The 13,982-nt window shown below is 40.6% G+C and overlaps 1 protein-coding gene across 1 annotated transcript in view; it reads left to right on the top strand.

Annotated features, from left to right (window-relative positions):
- ARNT2 (aryl hydrocarbon receptor nuclear translocator 2) overlaps positions 1-13,982 on the top strand; it is a 91,944-nt gene that overhangs the window by 19,034 nt on the left and 58,928 nt on the right. Inside the window, exons 2-3 of the mRNA XM_084213782.1 lie at positions 5,467-5,578; positions 11,246-11,293. Of these exons, the coding sequence (XP_084069908.1) occupies positions 5,467-5,578; positions 11,246-11,293 (160 nt within the window). The remainder of the gene's footprint in view (positions 1-5,466; positions 5,579-11,245; positions 11,294-13,982) is intronic.

The raw sequence follows: 13,982 nt of genomic DNA, 5'->3' as shown, positions 1-13,982 counted from the left end.
AACTCCCGTATGACTTCAGGGTGATGAAAAATACAGTTTCTAAAGAAGTTTTTGAAATCTGCTTTCTGAGAATATTTAAGAGAACATTTTGAAATCACTGCGTACGATGCTGTTGATGGGATTGGGAGCATTCATAATTCTGTGTTTAGCCTTAGATCCACATTTACTTGGAGTGATTGACATCTCAGCCATTCTGTGGATTAGTGGCTGGAAATCTGTCACATTTGTATTGATAAAAGTAGAAATTTCCTCTTGTTTAGTCAGATGTTGGTATCTGACTTTAGTCATGTTTTTTACAGTAGATGCTGAAGGATAAAGGAGCCCTTTGGAGAGCATGCTCAGTGGTACCTGGCACAGAATAGCAAACCTGGAGCTGGTCCTCACAGCTAATGTAAGGGATTCAAAGTCTCTGGGAGTCAGCAGAACCATTTCTCCAGTAGATTTGGGTTTAAACCTGGCCCTGTCTATGCTGTATTTAGGCAAGGGGAGTACAGCTGAAAACAGTGTCATTAACAGGACCTTTTGTAAGACAGACTTAGGAAGTCTTGTCATGCACAGCATTTCAGATCTCCCCAGCAGGATGCACAGCTGTGGTTTGTGGAGAGGAGCAGAGCAGGGACCACCATCTCCAGAGCTGAGTGATGCTCCCTGTAAGGACACCTGGCCAAGAGCTGCCCTGCTCTGGGGGATACCTCAGCAAGTCACAAATCTGTGTCAGAGACAAGACAGAGCTGCATTTCTTGCAGTGGATCTGGGGTGGGGCTCAAGATTTAAAGTTTGGGCTTGAGAGCTGTGGTTTAATGATTCCCTAGAGAAGAGAAGTCCAGGTTCATCCTGGCATGCTGCACTTTTCAATAATTCTTGCTCTGACTGAGGTTCTTGTGCACTTTCATGGTATCCTTGTGCAGCATTTAGCTTGCTCTTTGTGCTTTGCTTTGTGAAGTGCATATCTATGTATATATCTTTTGCAGATCTATGTAAGAGCTTGAGACAAATGTGGATTGTTGGGGGGATAAATCCCTGTATTTTATCCCAGTATTTTAATGTGCATTTGCAGGTTATCTTTTATTTTAGGAACATCTGTGAATATTTTGGGGTCAACCTAAATGCAGCACTGAAGTAAAGTGTAATGTCCAGACTTTGAATGTTCAGCAGTGAAATTAAGTCTGGACAGAAATGGAGGGACTAATTCTGCTTTTACATTGTTCCTGGATTAATGTGGCTCCTCAGGGATCCCCAAGATGAACATCAATATTAGTGGCAGGATCTGGCCTGCTCCCAGACATGACAGTGATAAGACAAGAGCTGTTAAGTGTTGTCCAGCTGGAGGAATGTTCACTAAAGATTGCCAGTGTTGTGCTGGGTTTTGTTTTAATAACATTTCTGTGTTCTTTGGCAGATCTCTAGGAACTCTGTAACCTCCAAATGAAATACTGCACGCATTTTTTCAGAAAAAAAATTATTTCTCTTTGACACTAAGAAACACCTTTTAAAGATTATAAAGCAATTTGTTCAGAACTCTGCCTTGATGGTTACTGATGATTTTCATGAATGTTCAGTTTGACCTTGTTTCACTTCCTGAGAATTATGTTTGTGCTTTAATTTTGGGTAGAGTAAGCAACACTTGTTTTATTTCCATTGGCAGAAGGGAAGTCCACTCTTTGAAAATTCAATCTCAGAAAGAGAACGCCTTGTTTCCCAACACTTGTTGCTGCTGAAGCATTTCTGTGAGCAGCAGTGTTAGTGTGTATCTGGACATGGGTTTAGACAAGCCTGAAAACATGATCTTTATGATTGTTGAGTCAGCATGTCTTTTTTGTTGTTTTTGCTTGGTTGGTTTTTATCTATATCTGTAACCAACTTGATGCTGCAGGTCTGGGCTTCCATACTAATTTATGCTCCAACAGAGTGACTGGCACTGCCCTAAATTTATGTGACTGTAAAGAATTGTGAGCTACTCATAAGACTTTCTCATGTTATTTTTTTCTTTTGGTCTGTGTCTGATGCAGGCTCCCTTTTTTTAATTTTGTTTATGCTAATAGGCTCCTTGGAATGCTTCTCTACCACAGTATTTCTATCTGAGACTCCAGTTTACGAGTGCCATTTTTTCTTCTTGCTCTTGTTTTCTTTCCAGGGCAAACATAGGTAACTTCACAGATTGTTTAGTCAGAGAAGCAGCTGATTGTTCCATCAGATTTTGCTTTTGGCTCTGCATTCCCAGGTTGGCCCTTGTTTTTGAGATAACATGTCAACATTTTTACTTTTCTCACCAGGCATATTTTATAAATGCAAAAATATCATCAAGATCTGCTTCTTTTTTATATTCACATGCATGAGTAGAGCTGAAAGTAATTTGGGAAGCGCTTCAGATCCATTTCTTCTTCTGTCCATATGTTCCTGCAGCCTTCAGCTCTTGGGAGTTAAGTTCTTAGAGCCACGATCTATTGTTTACATTTCTGCACAGCCATCAAACTTAGAGCTCCTGACACCCAGCTGGCTGCAGCTGAGCCCTGAGATCACTTTGTCACCTGTGTCCCTGGAGTCCTCCTGTAGTGCTCTGGTGTCACTGTTGGTACACCAAGGTAATGTGTGGGGAGCTCCACTGCTGCTCTGCCTGGCTCAGGTTCAGGGTGTTCCATGCTCCATGGTGCTGTTCCCTTGGAGCTTGAAAGAGACCAAAGCCTCTCGGTTTCTCCATCAGCAGAACTCTAAATTCTGTTGTTTCAGGAGAGAGAGCCTGGAAAGCTGACTGCTTTTCTCAGCAGCGTGTGTGCACCTCAAGCACCTCATGCGAGCTGCAGTAGCTCACGCCATGGGTGATGTGTCTGACATGGGAAGCTCTGAAAAGGAAGGGTAAATTGGGTGTCCTACACACTGATACATGTGCAGATCTGTCACAACTTCCCCACACTCCTGCAGAATAGAAAATCTTGTGATTTGAAGGGCCTGAGAGGGCCTGAGCCTTTCCTCCCTTTTAGCTGAGCTTTCATGTGTCTGAGTGTCAATGCGTCCCCTGATGAATTTTTTCTTCTTTTTCATATCTTGGAAATGGAAATTTTTCAAGACCTCCTTCTAGAGTACAATGAGCTTGGTGTCATTCTCCCAGGACTGTGAAGGAAGGCTGATTTGTCTAAGGAGTTACTTTCTGTATTGCACTGTCTTTGATGTGCAGTTATCAGGATATCTACACAGTAATTCTTTAGCTTATACCATGATAGGCACATGATCTGTTTGTTGTAGAATGTTTTCTTTCATATGTTTTTGGACACTTGACACAACTCAGCCTCTAGTTTGGCCAATCCTTCTACCTTTTTTTCCCTCTTTATAAAAAGTTCTGTTTGTCCTTCCTACTTGAATCTTGATAGCTGCCCTTGCCTCTTATATTTTCATACATGTAAGGCTGAAAATAAGTGCAGAAAAACATCTGCCTATTCAGAACCACCTAAACTGGACGATGATCACAACTATCTGTCTAGGTCTCCCTGACTTGTCAGGGGTGAGAGCAAGGGCTCTACAGAAAGAGGTTGGCTCAACCTGTTTTGGATGCACCTCTAAGCATGGAATGCATAAAGGAGAGCAGGGGGACTTTGTTTCCTTTTTTTGGTGAGCTGTAAAGTTACCTTAAGCAATTAGTTTTGGCTTTTAGATGTAACCCTTGGTGTGTTTTTTCATCATCTTTGGTTTAGATTGAGGGAAATGAGGTCACAAGAGTTTCTCATCACAGTACAGTATTGTTCTTACTCTTAAAATATTGCTCAGAGATCATCTGAAATTGTCTTACAACTTAAAAAAAATCTGATCTCCTTGATGATCTAGCCTGAAATGTGTTTCTTAGTGACAGGGACACTTTGCAGGTAGATTTATTATGGTTTTTACCATCTGCTTTAATAAATGAGTGAGCAGAGCATTTCAGAATGACCTTCGGCTCTACCTGCAAGGGATGAGTTTGAATGTTCTGAGTGAATTATGGGCATTAGACAGCTAAGGGTACTTACTCTGGAAATAGTGATTTACCAGTTGTTTGCATGCTGATGCTTTTATTTGTCTGGAGATATGCTAATGTGCATAAATGTTGTGTTTCCACATAGCTGCAGCTTTAGCCACTGTGGAACTTTCTATGGTGTGTGGGCATAGGCAGCAGTCTCATTGTTTGGCCTTGCAGACTTTGTTAAAAAATATTGGATTGCTCTGTTGCTTTTTAGTTGAAAAGGAGTTAATAAAAGTAAATGTACTAGAAGAAATCCATGAAATCAGTGAACAGATAAAATGTTATTATTTGAAATGCATAATGTTGTATAATGGATGTGTATAAAGTGTGGCAGAGATGGAAGTGCTCTCCAGACATAATGAAAGAACATGGATTCCTGTTTCCATAATTGAAGTTATTTCAGACTTATCTGTTGGGGAAAAAATAGCAGGATTTTTTAAACAGATTTGCTTTCCATTAGTAATTATATTTAGCTGTAGCTCTAGATACCTTGCCAATTTTTCTTTTTAAGTTGGAAGGAAGATGCATTTTCTTTCAAGATAATTAAATGTTTTGACTGTAGATTTTTCCTCCAGAGTGAACAAAGTATATGTGCATTAGAAAAAAAGTTTTAATTGCTCATATAGTTTATAAGAGTTATACAGAGGAAAAACATTCTTAATCCCATGCTTAATAATGGGATAGAAGAAAAGGGTATAAATATGTTATATTCAACTTTTCTTTTTTGAGGTGTAATGAACTGTTATTAATAGACTTTAGAAGTATTTGCCATTAGCAGTCTGAAAGCCATTGCATAAGGTGAGCTTTGCAGTTTCTTACATCAGAGTTTTGATGTGGCTATAGCTCGAGCCCTGGCAGAAGGATGGATATCAGCCTGGATTTTGGGCTCAGTTCCCCTCTGCAAGACACCACACAGAAATGCAGGAAGTCTTTGAACTCTTCCAACTTCAGTCTGGCCCTCTGAATGCCTCCAGAATATAAATAATAAAAACCAGTATCACCTGATAATTCATGTGTGTTCTCAACTCTTGGCCTCTCTGGCAAACTGAGTTTTTGAACTTTTATTTTTCTTGGTACTCTGGTACCATGATCCGCAGCTTCATTTGCCTTGGGGATTCAGCTCTGCATTTCTGTACAAGGCACTTTAACTGTTGTAGAAGATTGTTGGCCTTCACCTGACAGCCTCTTTGAGACTGAGAATGAGAACCATTAGGTCAGTGGAATTACAGAGATACCTACCTGCAGTTCTCTCTGTCTCCCAGGCACTATGATGTCTGTTGACCTGGCTGGGCTTTTTGTAGAGGATCTGTGAATCTGCTGGGTTTTAGTAGGACAGCTTTACTTTGCCTTAGAAATAAAAAGGAAAGCGTTCTCTTTGTTTTGGGAAGGGCCTGTGTCTAATGTTATCAGCAGAGGTTTCTGGTTCAAGGTAATGGATTAAGGGATTTCCCCCCCTCTTCCCTACCTGTGCCTTACAGAAATGGCATCAGATATTCCTGGCTCGGTGGCCCTGCCTGTGGCTCCCATGGCGAGTGGACAAGTGAGGATGGCAGGATCCATGCCTTCCAGAGGAGGAAAGCGTCGCTCTGGGTAAGCCATCTCCTTTTTTTCAGGTCTGAAACTGGAATTTTCTTGTATTACAAAACTCAAAATGCACCTGAATACATGTGTGTGTTTGTTATGTAATGTTATATTTATGTAAGCTGCATTATGACATTAGTCAGTGATGTTTTGTTTTTCTCTTCAATGCATCTGTTCTTCCTGCAAGATCAAACTTCTGATAAGCATATGGCTTGTTGTTTGGCTTGCTTCAAAAGATTTTCAGGTTTGGCAAAGCATCCAGAAAGGAGTTTGGATCCTGTGGCTATTGTAGATGTAATGAATGCATGTTGCCTATATCTGTTTAATGTCACAGTGATTTATCAAGTGAAAAAAGGTAGCAAGATTGCACATGAGGACCTACTCAACTTTATCTGAAGGTTACACTTGGAAGCTCTTAAAGAGAGACCTGTTAAAGATGTTTTCTTTATAGTTCCAGGTACAGAAATAGCATAAGAGCTCACCCTTCAGAGACTGTGGACAGTGATTTTCTAGGTCTCGCTGGAAGCAGCACAGTCTTCTTCTGGGAGAAGGGCCTGAATCAAATTCAGCCCTTACACAAGCTTGAGGGCTCTGCTAAAGAAGATTTGTTTTATCTAGCATCAGAGGCTGATGTGGTGTCAGGGTCATTGCCCACATGGGATTGCTATGTGGCAACTCTTAGTAACTCTCTGTGTTAGAAGGAAAGTGTAGCAAGAGCTTGAGAAGAACAGAAAACTACTCTCTAGTGTTAACTACTCCCTCCCGTTTTTATCAAAGGTTGGTCGCAAATAGTAATGGTCTTTGGATGATGCTTTCTCAGAGATAACCGATCTGAGAGTCTCCTCAAAAGAGATTGATTAGTCTTATGTTTAGTCCTAAATTAGGCAGTGGTGGGGCTTAACAGGATCAACAGTGTGAGTGAAATCTTCACTGGCAAACACCTAAGGAGGACATTATTCCTTGCAAGAGCTGCTCTAGGGATTGTTCATCAAGGTATGTCGCCAGTTCTGTGTGTCTGCTGCAGTAACAGTGCTGGAGTCTCAATCTTGGAGTGAATTAACAAAGGGGAAGGCTGACCTTGCCTCAAATGCAGAGTGAGATTGGTATGATGTGAACACTCTGGATGGTTGTTCTGAGGGATGTTCCTTCGGACAGAACAGTTTGAATATCTCCCCCCACTGAGTGCCCTTCTCATACTGAGCTAACTGTATGAAATTGGTTTGAGAAACTCCTAAAATTTCTTTGACAGGCATCACATTTTTATTTTCAAGCTGCTCAATGAGAAAACCTTTTTAAACTTGCACTCAAAAGAAAAGACAAAGCATTAACATCTTTTCATTGCTACCTAACATAGATAAGGTTTTGTACTTGAGTTGCAGGATATTTGATCTCTTTTTAGATCATAAACCATGTCAGCTCTGAATATCAGTTTGCAATTTACTGTTGCCAAGGTTTGATGCTGCTGACTGTGAAATATTCTGATATTAAATACAGATTTGATATTAATTGAAATACTTTAACTGTTGCATTTTAAGTATTGTCATCTCTTTGTGAGAAGGTGGGGGGGTGGGAGGAACATAAAATCAACTTATTTTATATGTCTTCAACATGTTAATTCAGTGAGTAAACTAGAATAGATTCACTTTTATACCTGGATCGTGTTATTTCATCTGTGTACCGTAGCTCTGAACTAATTGCCTTTCTCCAAGCCTGAGCTGAGAGTGCTTTTTTTTTAATTATTTTTATAAATTTTTTTAATGTTCACTCTGTGTATGTTCAGACCTTGAGGGAAAGAATGCCTGCTGTGTCTAATTCCTCTGAGCTTCTCTCTGAACAAAGTTGCAACTGACACTTGGTCCTTTCACTGCTGTTCTGGTGATACATCTTTGTACGCCTCAGTCCTTGGGCATTTTAGGAGTGTTCTGTGTCAAACATAAGGGAGTGGAGCTAGCATACACAGCCAGCTTTCCCAGTTTTGGTTATCTCTGAAAATTGTTTCTTTTTTCATAATTGCTGAGGCAAGCTGGCAGAATAATTGCTGTGTGGACTTGAATGTAGATCAGTTTAAACTCATTGGCTGTCCAGAAAGTGTTTCTGCCATGTCGGCATTTGGCTTCATTGACAGCTTGGAAAAATATTGTTCCTTTTTATAAATTATACCAACACCTTCATGGAAAAAAGTGACAGCATAAGATAATGCACTGCAGTGGTCAATTACTGTCTTAGATTAATGCAGTTCTTTATTTAATGTGGTTTTAATTCAGGCTTTGCTGTATGAGAGGATAAGGGGCTCTTTCATCTTCCTGGGCTATGTGTACTTGGGCAGGGAGGGTTGGGGTTTTTGGATGAGCTGGTTTCAGTTGCATTGGTTTTGTTTTGGTTCACAGTGTAGTCTTGCCTTTTCTCTGAACCAGAACTATCAAATTCTGGGGAAAAGGGACCTCACTCCACCATTCTACCCCTCAATATTGTGCTCAATAAAAGGCTGTAATACAGATCCCCATTTGCTTCTCATATGCATTTGCTCCTGCCTGCCCTCTTCCTATGCTGTGTAATCATGGCAAGCATCTTTTGACATTTCTTGGGAATTTTACATAGTAATGTTGCTGCAGTGTTGAAATCCTCTTGCATGTCAATTTTTTTAACCTGTGCAGGTCCATCTTGTTGGAGGGTTGGAGGCGTTTTGGTTTGTAAGTTTGTTTGGTTTTTTTTTTAAATTATTCTAATTGAGAATAATTAATTTTTGAAAGTATTTTTATTACTGTATTTATGGTAGCCACACATCTTCTAAGGAAAATACATTTTAATAAGTACCTCATGCATCAGGCCTTTTCACGATTGATGTGAACAGTATGAAAGAGGAAAACAAGATTTATGCTGTCTCTTCAAAACAAAAGAGCATAGTGCAGCTCTTTTTTAAAGCCTCTTTTTAATGGGAATTTTAAATGAAGATAAAAGATAGTCTTTCTGAATCTTCTGAAATGATGTCATTTGTCTTCTGGGAGGCTGCTTCTACTGTTTTGCTAATGTGCAGTATATTCTATCTAAACAGAAGATCTTATCTGTCAGGGTATGAGGAGCTTGATGGAATATTATTTTTACGTGTTCTGCTGTGTTCTACTAAAGGTTACAACTGATTCACTGCCTTTCCTTCTGCCTTGCTGTAAAGCACAGTGGATCAGGCAGGACACTGGAATCAATGACTTTATATCTGAGGGTTTTTTTTAATGTTTCAAAGAGTTTTTTGCACAGTGAAATTAGGAAACGTGTTATTAACATAGATGGAACGGAGATACATTTGCTGTTGCATTTTTTTAAAGTATTGATATTTTAAATGAAATTTATGTTCAATTTCTATATGAAATAAAGGGTTTGGGTAGTTTAACAAAGCAAAGGCATTATTTAAAGACTTTGGTTCAGACTGATGTTATACCCTATGCATTCAGATTCTGCTGTGATGAGCCCACTGTGAATGTGGGAGGTGTTACCTGAGGATATGAACCCATCAAGAATCTCCTAAAGGAAGGAGCTGATATCCAACCATCTAAATAAATAGGTGTGTTAGTTGCCCTCACTCCCTCAGAGGTGGTGATACAGTGCAGGCAGCAGGATCAAGCCTTAAACTGTTATCATCATCTCCAATTCTCTGCGTTCTATTCCAGTAATAATAAACTAGATTAAATGCAGTACAGCTAATATTTGATTTTTGGGCAAAACCCATCCCTTAGCGCTCAGCTGGAGTATTTATCTGGAAGCTAAATAAATCATAGAATCATCTCCACCAAGGCACGTGATCTCAGTGTACTGGAGAGGAAGGAAAAGAGTAACAAAAGTAATCTGTCCCAGATTAAAGCAGTGTCTCATCAAATCCCTGAAGAAAAGGCTTTCCCCCACAGGTGTAATTTTTTCTGCAGCCCTTTTCCCCTAGTTTGAAACTGGGTGTTTCTCTCAGATGTGTTTCAGCTGCCAGTGAAACCCAGGTAAGGGTGTGATGCTTTTGTAAGTGGCTTCAGGTAGAGCCATCCCAGTGCTGCCCTCCACTTTGAAACAGCTCTCCTTAACCTTGACTTCTGCATTTCCAGTGCAGGCAGAAACATTCCAGTTCCTATAAATGGGAAGGTTTTTCTGGAATGTCCCATGATTGCATATGGAGAGGAGGCAGGTAGGTGAGAGGAGACCCCATGTGTAAGTGGCAAATTTCTGGGAGTGCTGCGAGTGAATCAAGGGGGACTCAGGCTGCTGGTGCCAGCCCCGAAGGGGTGCCACGTTTGGGGTGCCACGTTTGGGGTGCCACGTTCGGGGTGCCACGTTTGGGGTGCCAGCAGCAGCTGGGTCCTGGCTTAGCTGTATCCCTGTGATGCAGAGCTGAGGCCAGCGGCCACTGGGGGTCGGTGCTGTTCTGCAGGAGGCAGCTGAGGGATCACGGACCTCGGAGCCGGATTTGGTGCTAATTAGGTGAGCAAAGATGTAATTTACAGTGAAAACGGCGATTGCATCAAAGCTAAGCGAGTTAAATACACAGCTTTTCTTAAAGCTCTTTGGGGAAAATGGTTTTCTCTTTGCTTCCTCCAGAAATGAATAATCACTGTTACCATCTGGAAAATATTATTGTAACTTTTCTAGTGCCATGTCCAATTCCTGTGCTGACTTGCTGCCCTCGTTCCAGTTGTACAGAGGCTGCTGTGACTCAGACACATCTTTTATGGGCCAGTCTGTTTTGGTTGTCAGAGTTTAAGAAGGAAGAATTTAAAGGAATTTAGGAGAGCAGTGCCTGACTGGCACTTCCCTATGCTGATGTAGTTTTAGAGACTGTTTTTGCATCTTTTGTTCCCACACTCTGGGCATACAAATCTCAATTTGTCCTTGGTAGGAGTCCTTTTAAGGCTGAGATAAATATCATTGTCACTTTGAAGGTTTTTTGCCCTTAGTAGGAGTTATACCTGTTAATATGAACAGTGTTAGAGACATGGAATCTGTAGTTGTATGAAGTTTTACTACACTGAAAGGCTGGAAAGCTTGGAGTGGTAAAGAAATCTGAGAAAATGTTTGCAAAACAAAACTATAATTTCCTGTCTACACAAATTAAGAGTGATTGATCAAGGTCTGTATACTATACTAACATATTTTTTATTAAAATAAATAAACTAATATCATTGTTTATTATAGTTTTATATCAGCTTGACTGTCTACTATAATGGCAGAGTTACATCCTTATATTTGGGGATATAAATATTTATCCACCTCTTTTTAGAGGTACAGAAATGTCTAAAATGCTTTTAAAATTATATTATTGTATAACTGTAGTGATAATATCTATGATACACTCACACTGCCTAATACAGGAATCTAATTTAGATGTCTAAATTAGAAAGATCATCTTCCTAGTCTGTCTGTGTAAGAAGTGAAGAAAGAGGTTTCTGCTTTTTGTGGTTCCCTGGAGGAGCCAAACTAGCAGGCTGGGATTTGGCCCAAGGAAGAACTCAGCTCTTCCACAGCCTTGAGAAGGTCTGGGACATAAATCAGCTGATGAGCTGCTCCTGGGTCTGGAGGGGATGAGCAAGACTGGAATCCTCAGTCCTTAACACAAATCTAACAACACTGAGAACAGCTGGCTTGAATGTTCATGCCACCATTGCCAACGCCTTGATTGCTGATTTGGAAATCTTGCTTTTACAGAATGGACTTTGATGATGAAGATGGGGAAGGGCCCAGCAAATTTTCAAGGTGAGCATTTACAAAAGAGTTGACCAAATCACTCATTTCTTTCAGTGGGGAAAGACAGCTGTCTCATTACTGATGTTTGAAAATCAATATAAATACAGGTGAAGAACTTGCCAACAACTCGACCCACATATTAGTTACTCTTTTTATCAGCTCCCTCTGAAAATCAGGCATTCTGGCAGAAACCTGCCTAATGGAGTTATTGGCTTATAAGGCTGACAGCCTGTGTGTCACTATTTCACTCTGCAGCTATATCAAATGAGAAAACTTGTGATTTTTAGCTTATTATTTCAACTGTTTTAGATGGACTTCAGTTATTTGACATTGCTGAAGTTGTCTTTTGGCCACTGAAAATGAAATTTCATTTCTAATTTATTTCAGATGTTAATTGCTTTTTAAGACAATTTGACAGATCATAGAGGTGGATTGGTTTTTTTAAACTTAGTGAGCTTTACCTTATGTACCATTAGGTGCAACTGAATAATAAAAATGTAAAAAAAAATGTTAATTGACATGGAATATTCAAAGCTAGAAATAAACAGTAAAGCCTCATTGCCATTTTTTCACTTTTCCTTTTTTTTCCTGGTCACACTGTTTGCATTTTTTCATTAGAAACCAAGCAGCTGTAGTGAGGGCTGTAGCTACTTTGAGGCCTTTGGGTAACTGCTGATTATCCAAATTGTAATTGCAGCTCTGTAGCAGCAGCCATGTTGAAGCACAGCTGTCACTGTGGGGTTTAACAGGGTCATTCCAGTCTGAAAGGGAAGTGTGCTGAAGATCCATTGGGACACCATGCCATCATTTACTGGACAGGACCAGCTCTTGTTTGTTTAATTTCATTTACAGTTAAAATTGGTGATTTGAGGGTTTGGTCCTAATATTTGCTAGAAGACACATGTTAAGGGAGCAAGATTTGTGAGGAATGGCACCTGATCTGTGCCTGCACAAGCACCAGGGTTTCTGGGCACACTGATACATGTGTTGGTCCTTCCCTACTCTGGCTTTGGCCTTTCAAAATTTGGTGGTGGGTTGAGCCAATAATTCCATTGCTTTTAATGGAGATGAATGCTGTGCTCTGCTTAGACTCAGTTGATTTTAGGTGTCAGATCAAAATCTGATATTTAAGTCTTAAATGCTGTATAGACCCCAGATTGTTCTGTTTTTAGAGAGCACACAACAACCATGCAGAGACACCCAGGGCTACATTCAGACATCCTCTTCTAGTTCTTCCCTTCTCCAGATTGCTCACATGACTTTTAGCTTGTTTCAGTCAAAATTATTTAGTTATCAGAGAGCTGCTGTTTAAATGTTGAAGCTAACCCATCTGGCTTTGACTGGAGTGCCTGAAGGAGCCTGTGCAGAGCTCAGCTGGGAGGCTGGAAGGGAATAACCCGTAGTTGGAGGCAATAACACCCTGAGCCCAGCCAGGCAGAGAAGGATGAGTGGCCAAGGCCCAGGCTGGTGGGAGCACAGGAGCAGTGGTGTTAGCACAGTGCTCCCTGGCAGTGACACACTCAGCTTCTCAGGGCTTCCAGCTCAGCTCAGGTATCCCTGCATGACACCTCATCTCACACAGAGCATGTGCTTCCCCTGTAATGCGCCCATTCCTCATTCAATTGGTCTTTTTGCTGAAAATTACTCAGTCTCAGTCTGTTCTCTGGGCAGGGTCAAGGGGAATAAAGTGGTGTTGTCACATGAATGTTCTGAGGATGCTGGTGTTGGACACAGCATAAAGAAATGCAGCTCAAGATTTGCTTTAGCTTTGTCTTCGCTGTTTGAATGAGGAACTGGCATAGGTGGATTCCTTAAAATTAGTTTTAATTCATTTCAGGCAGAAATAAAGTAAAATTTCATTATTGATTTGTTAGAAGAGGAAAGCATGCTTATTTAGGCTGTCTTACTTTTTTAGCTGATACATGGGTCCTTCCTAGGCTGTCTGTTGTAACAAATTACATCATTTTGGAAAGGTGTAATTCTAATACAAAATCTCATTTAACTGTTCCTGAGCAGTTATAGTCTTCACTTCTAGAAAAGCCTATACCTTGTTTTTGTGTTTTCCAACACATACATTTTGTGTTTTGGAACTAGCACTTTCGTTTCAAACAAATGAGTCTTTCCATAGCTACGCTAGCAAAATCCAATTTCAAATGATGGGTGCATTTTTAGGAAAGAGAAAGAGGAGCAGCATGTCATTTTTTACTGAAATGTCACATTGCTGCCTGTCTTTGGGACAATGCTTCAGAAACAGTGAAGGTTTAGTCCCACAGGACAAAAGTCCCATTGGTCTGGATTTCCTCCATAAAGGTGCTGCTCAAACACCACACATACCTGCCTGGGATCCAACTTCTGTTGATTTGAGTAGGAATGAGGTACCTGTTTACTTCTAGGGAATTGAGCCAGTTTAAATTTCACTTCTGTTTACCCAGCAGTTTCGCCTGCCTGCCTTTTGCCAGCCTCCACGACAGTCAGTGCAGCGTCTGTGCCTACAGAACTTTTTCCTGAAGGCTCCCTTACATAAGGCATTGCCCTTCAGCCTTGTCTCTGCCCTCCTGTGTTATCTGTAGACCATCAGTGCCCTCTGCTGAATGGAGGGAGCTGTGGTTGCAAGCTGGAACAGATACAGCCCGCTCACTAACAGCACAGCAATGAATATTTCATGGCCTGCTGTAGATAAAAGCTCACTGGTGTTTTC

The sequence above is a fragment of the Fringilla coelebs genome (assembly GCF_963513975.1).
Source record: "Fringilla coelebs genome assembly, chromosome: 12".
Lineage (NCBI taxonomy): Eukaryota > Metazoa > Chordata > Aves > Passeriformes > Fringillidae > Fringilla > Fringilla coelebs.
Note: the sequence above shows the minus strand (reverse complement) of the source record. Positions and strands in the feature narration are given on the sequence as shown.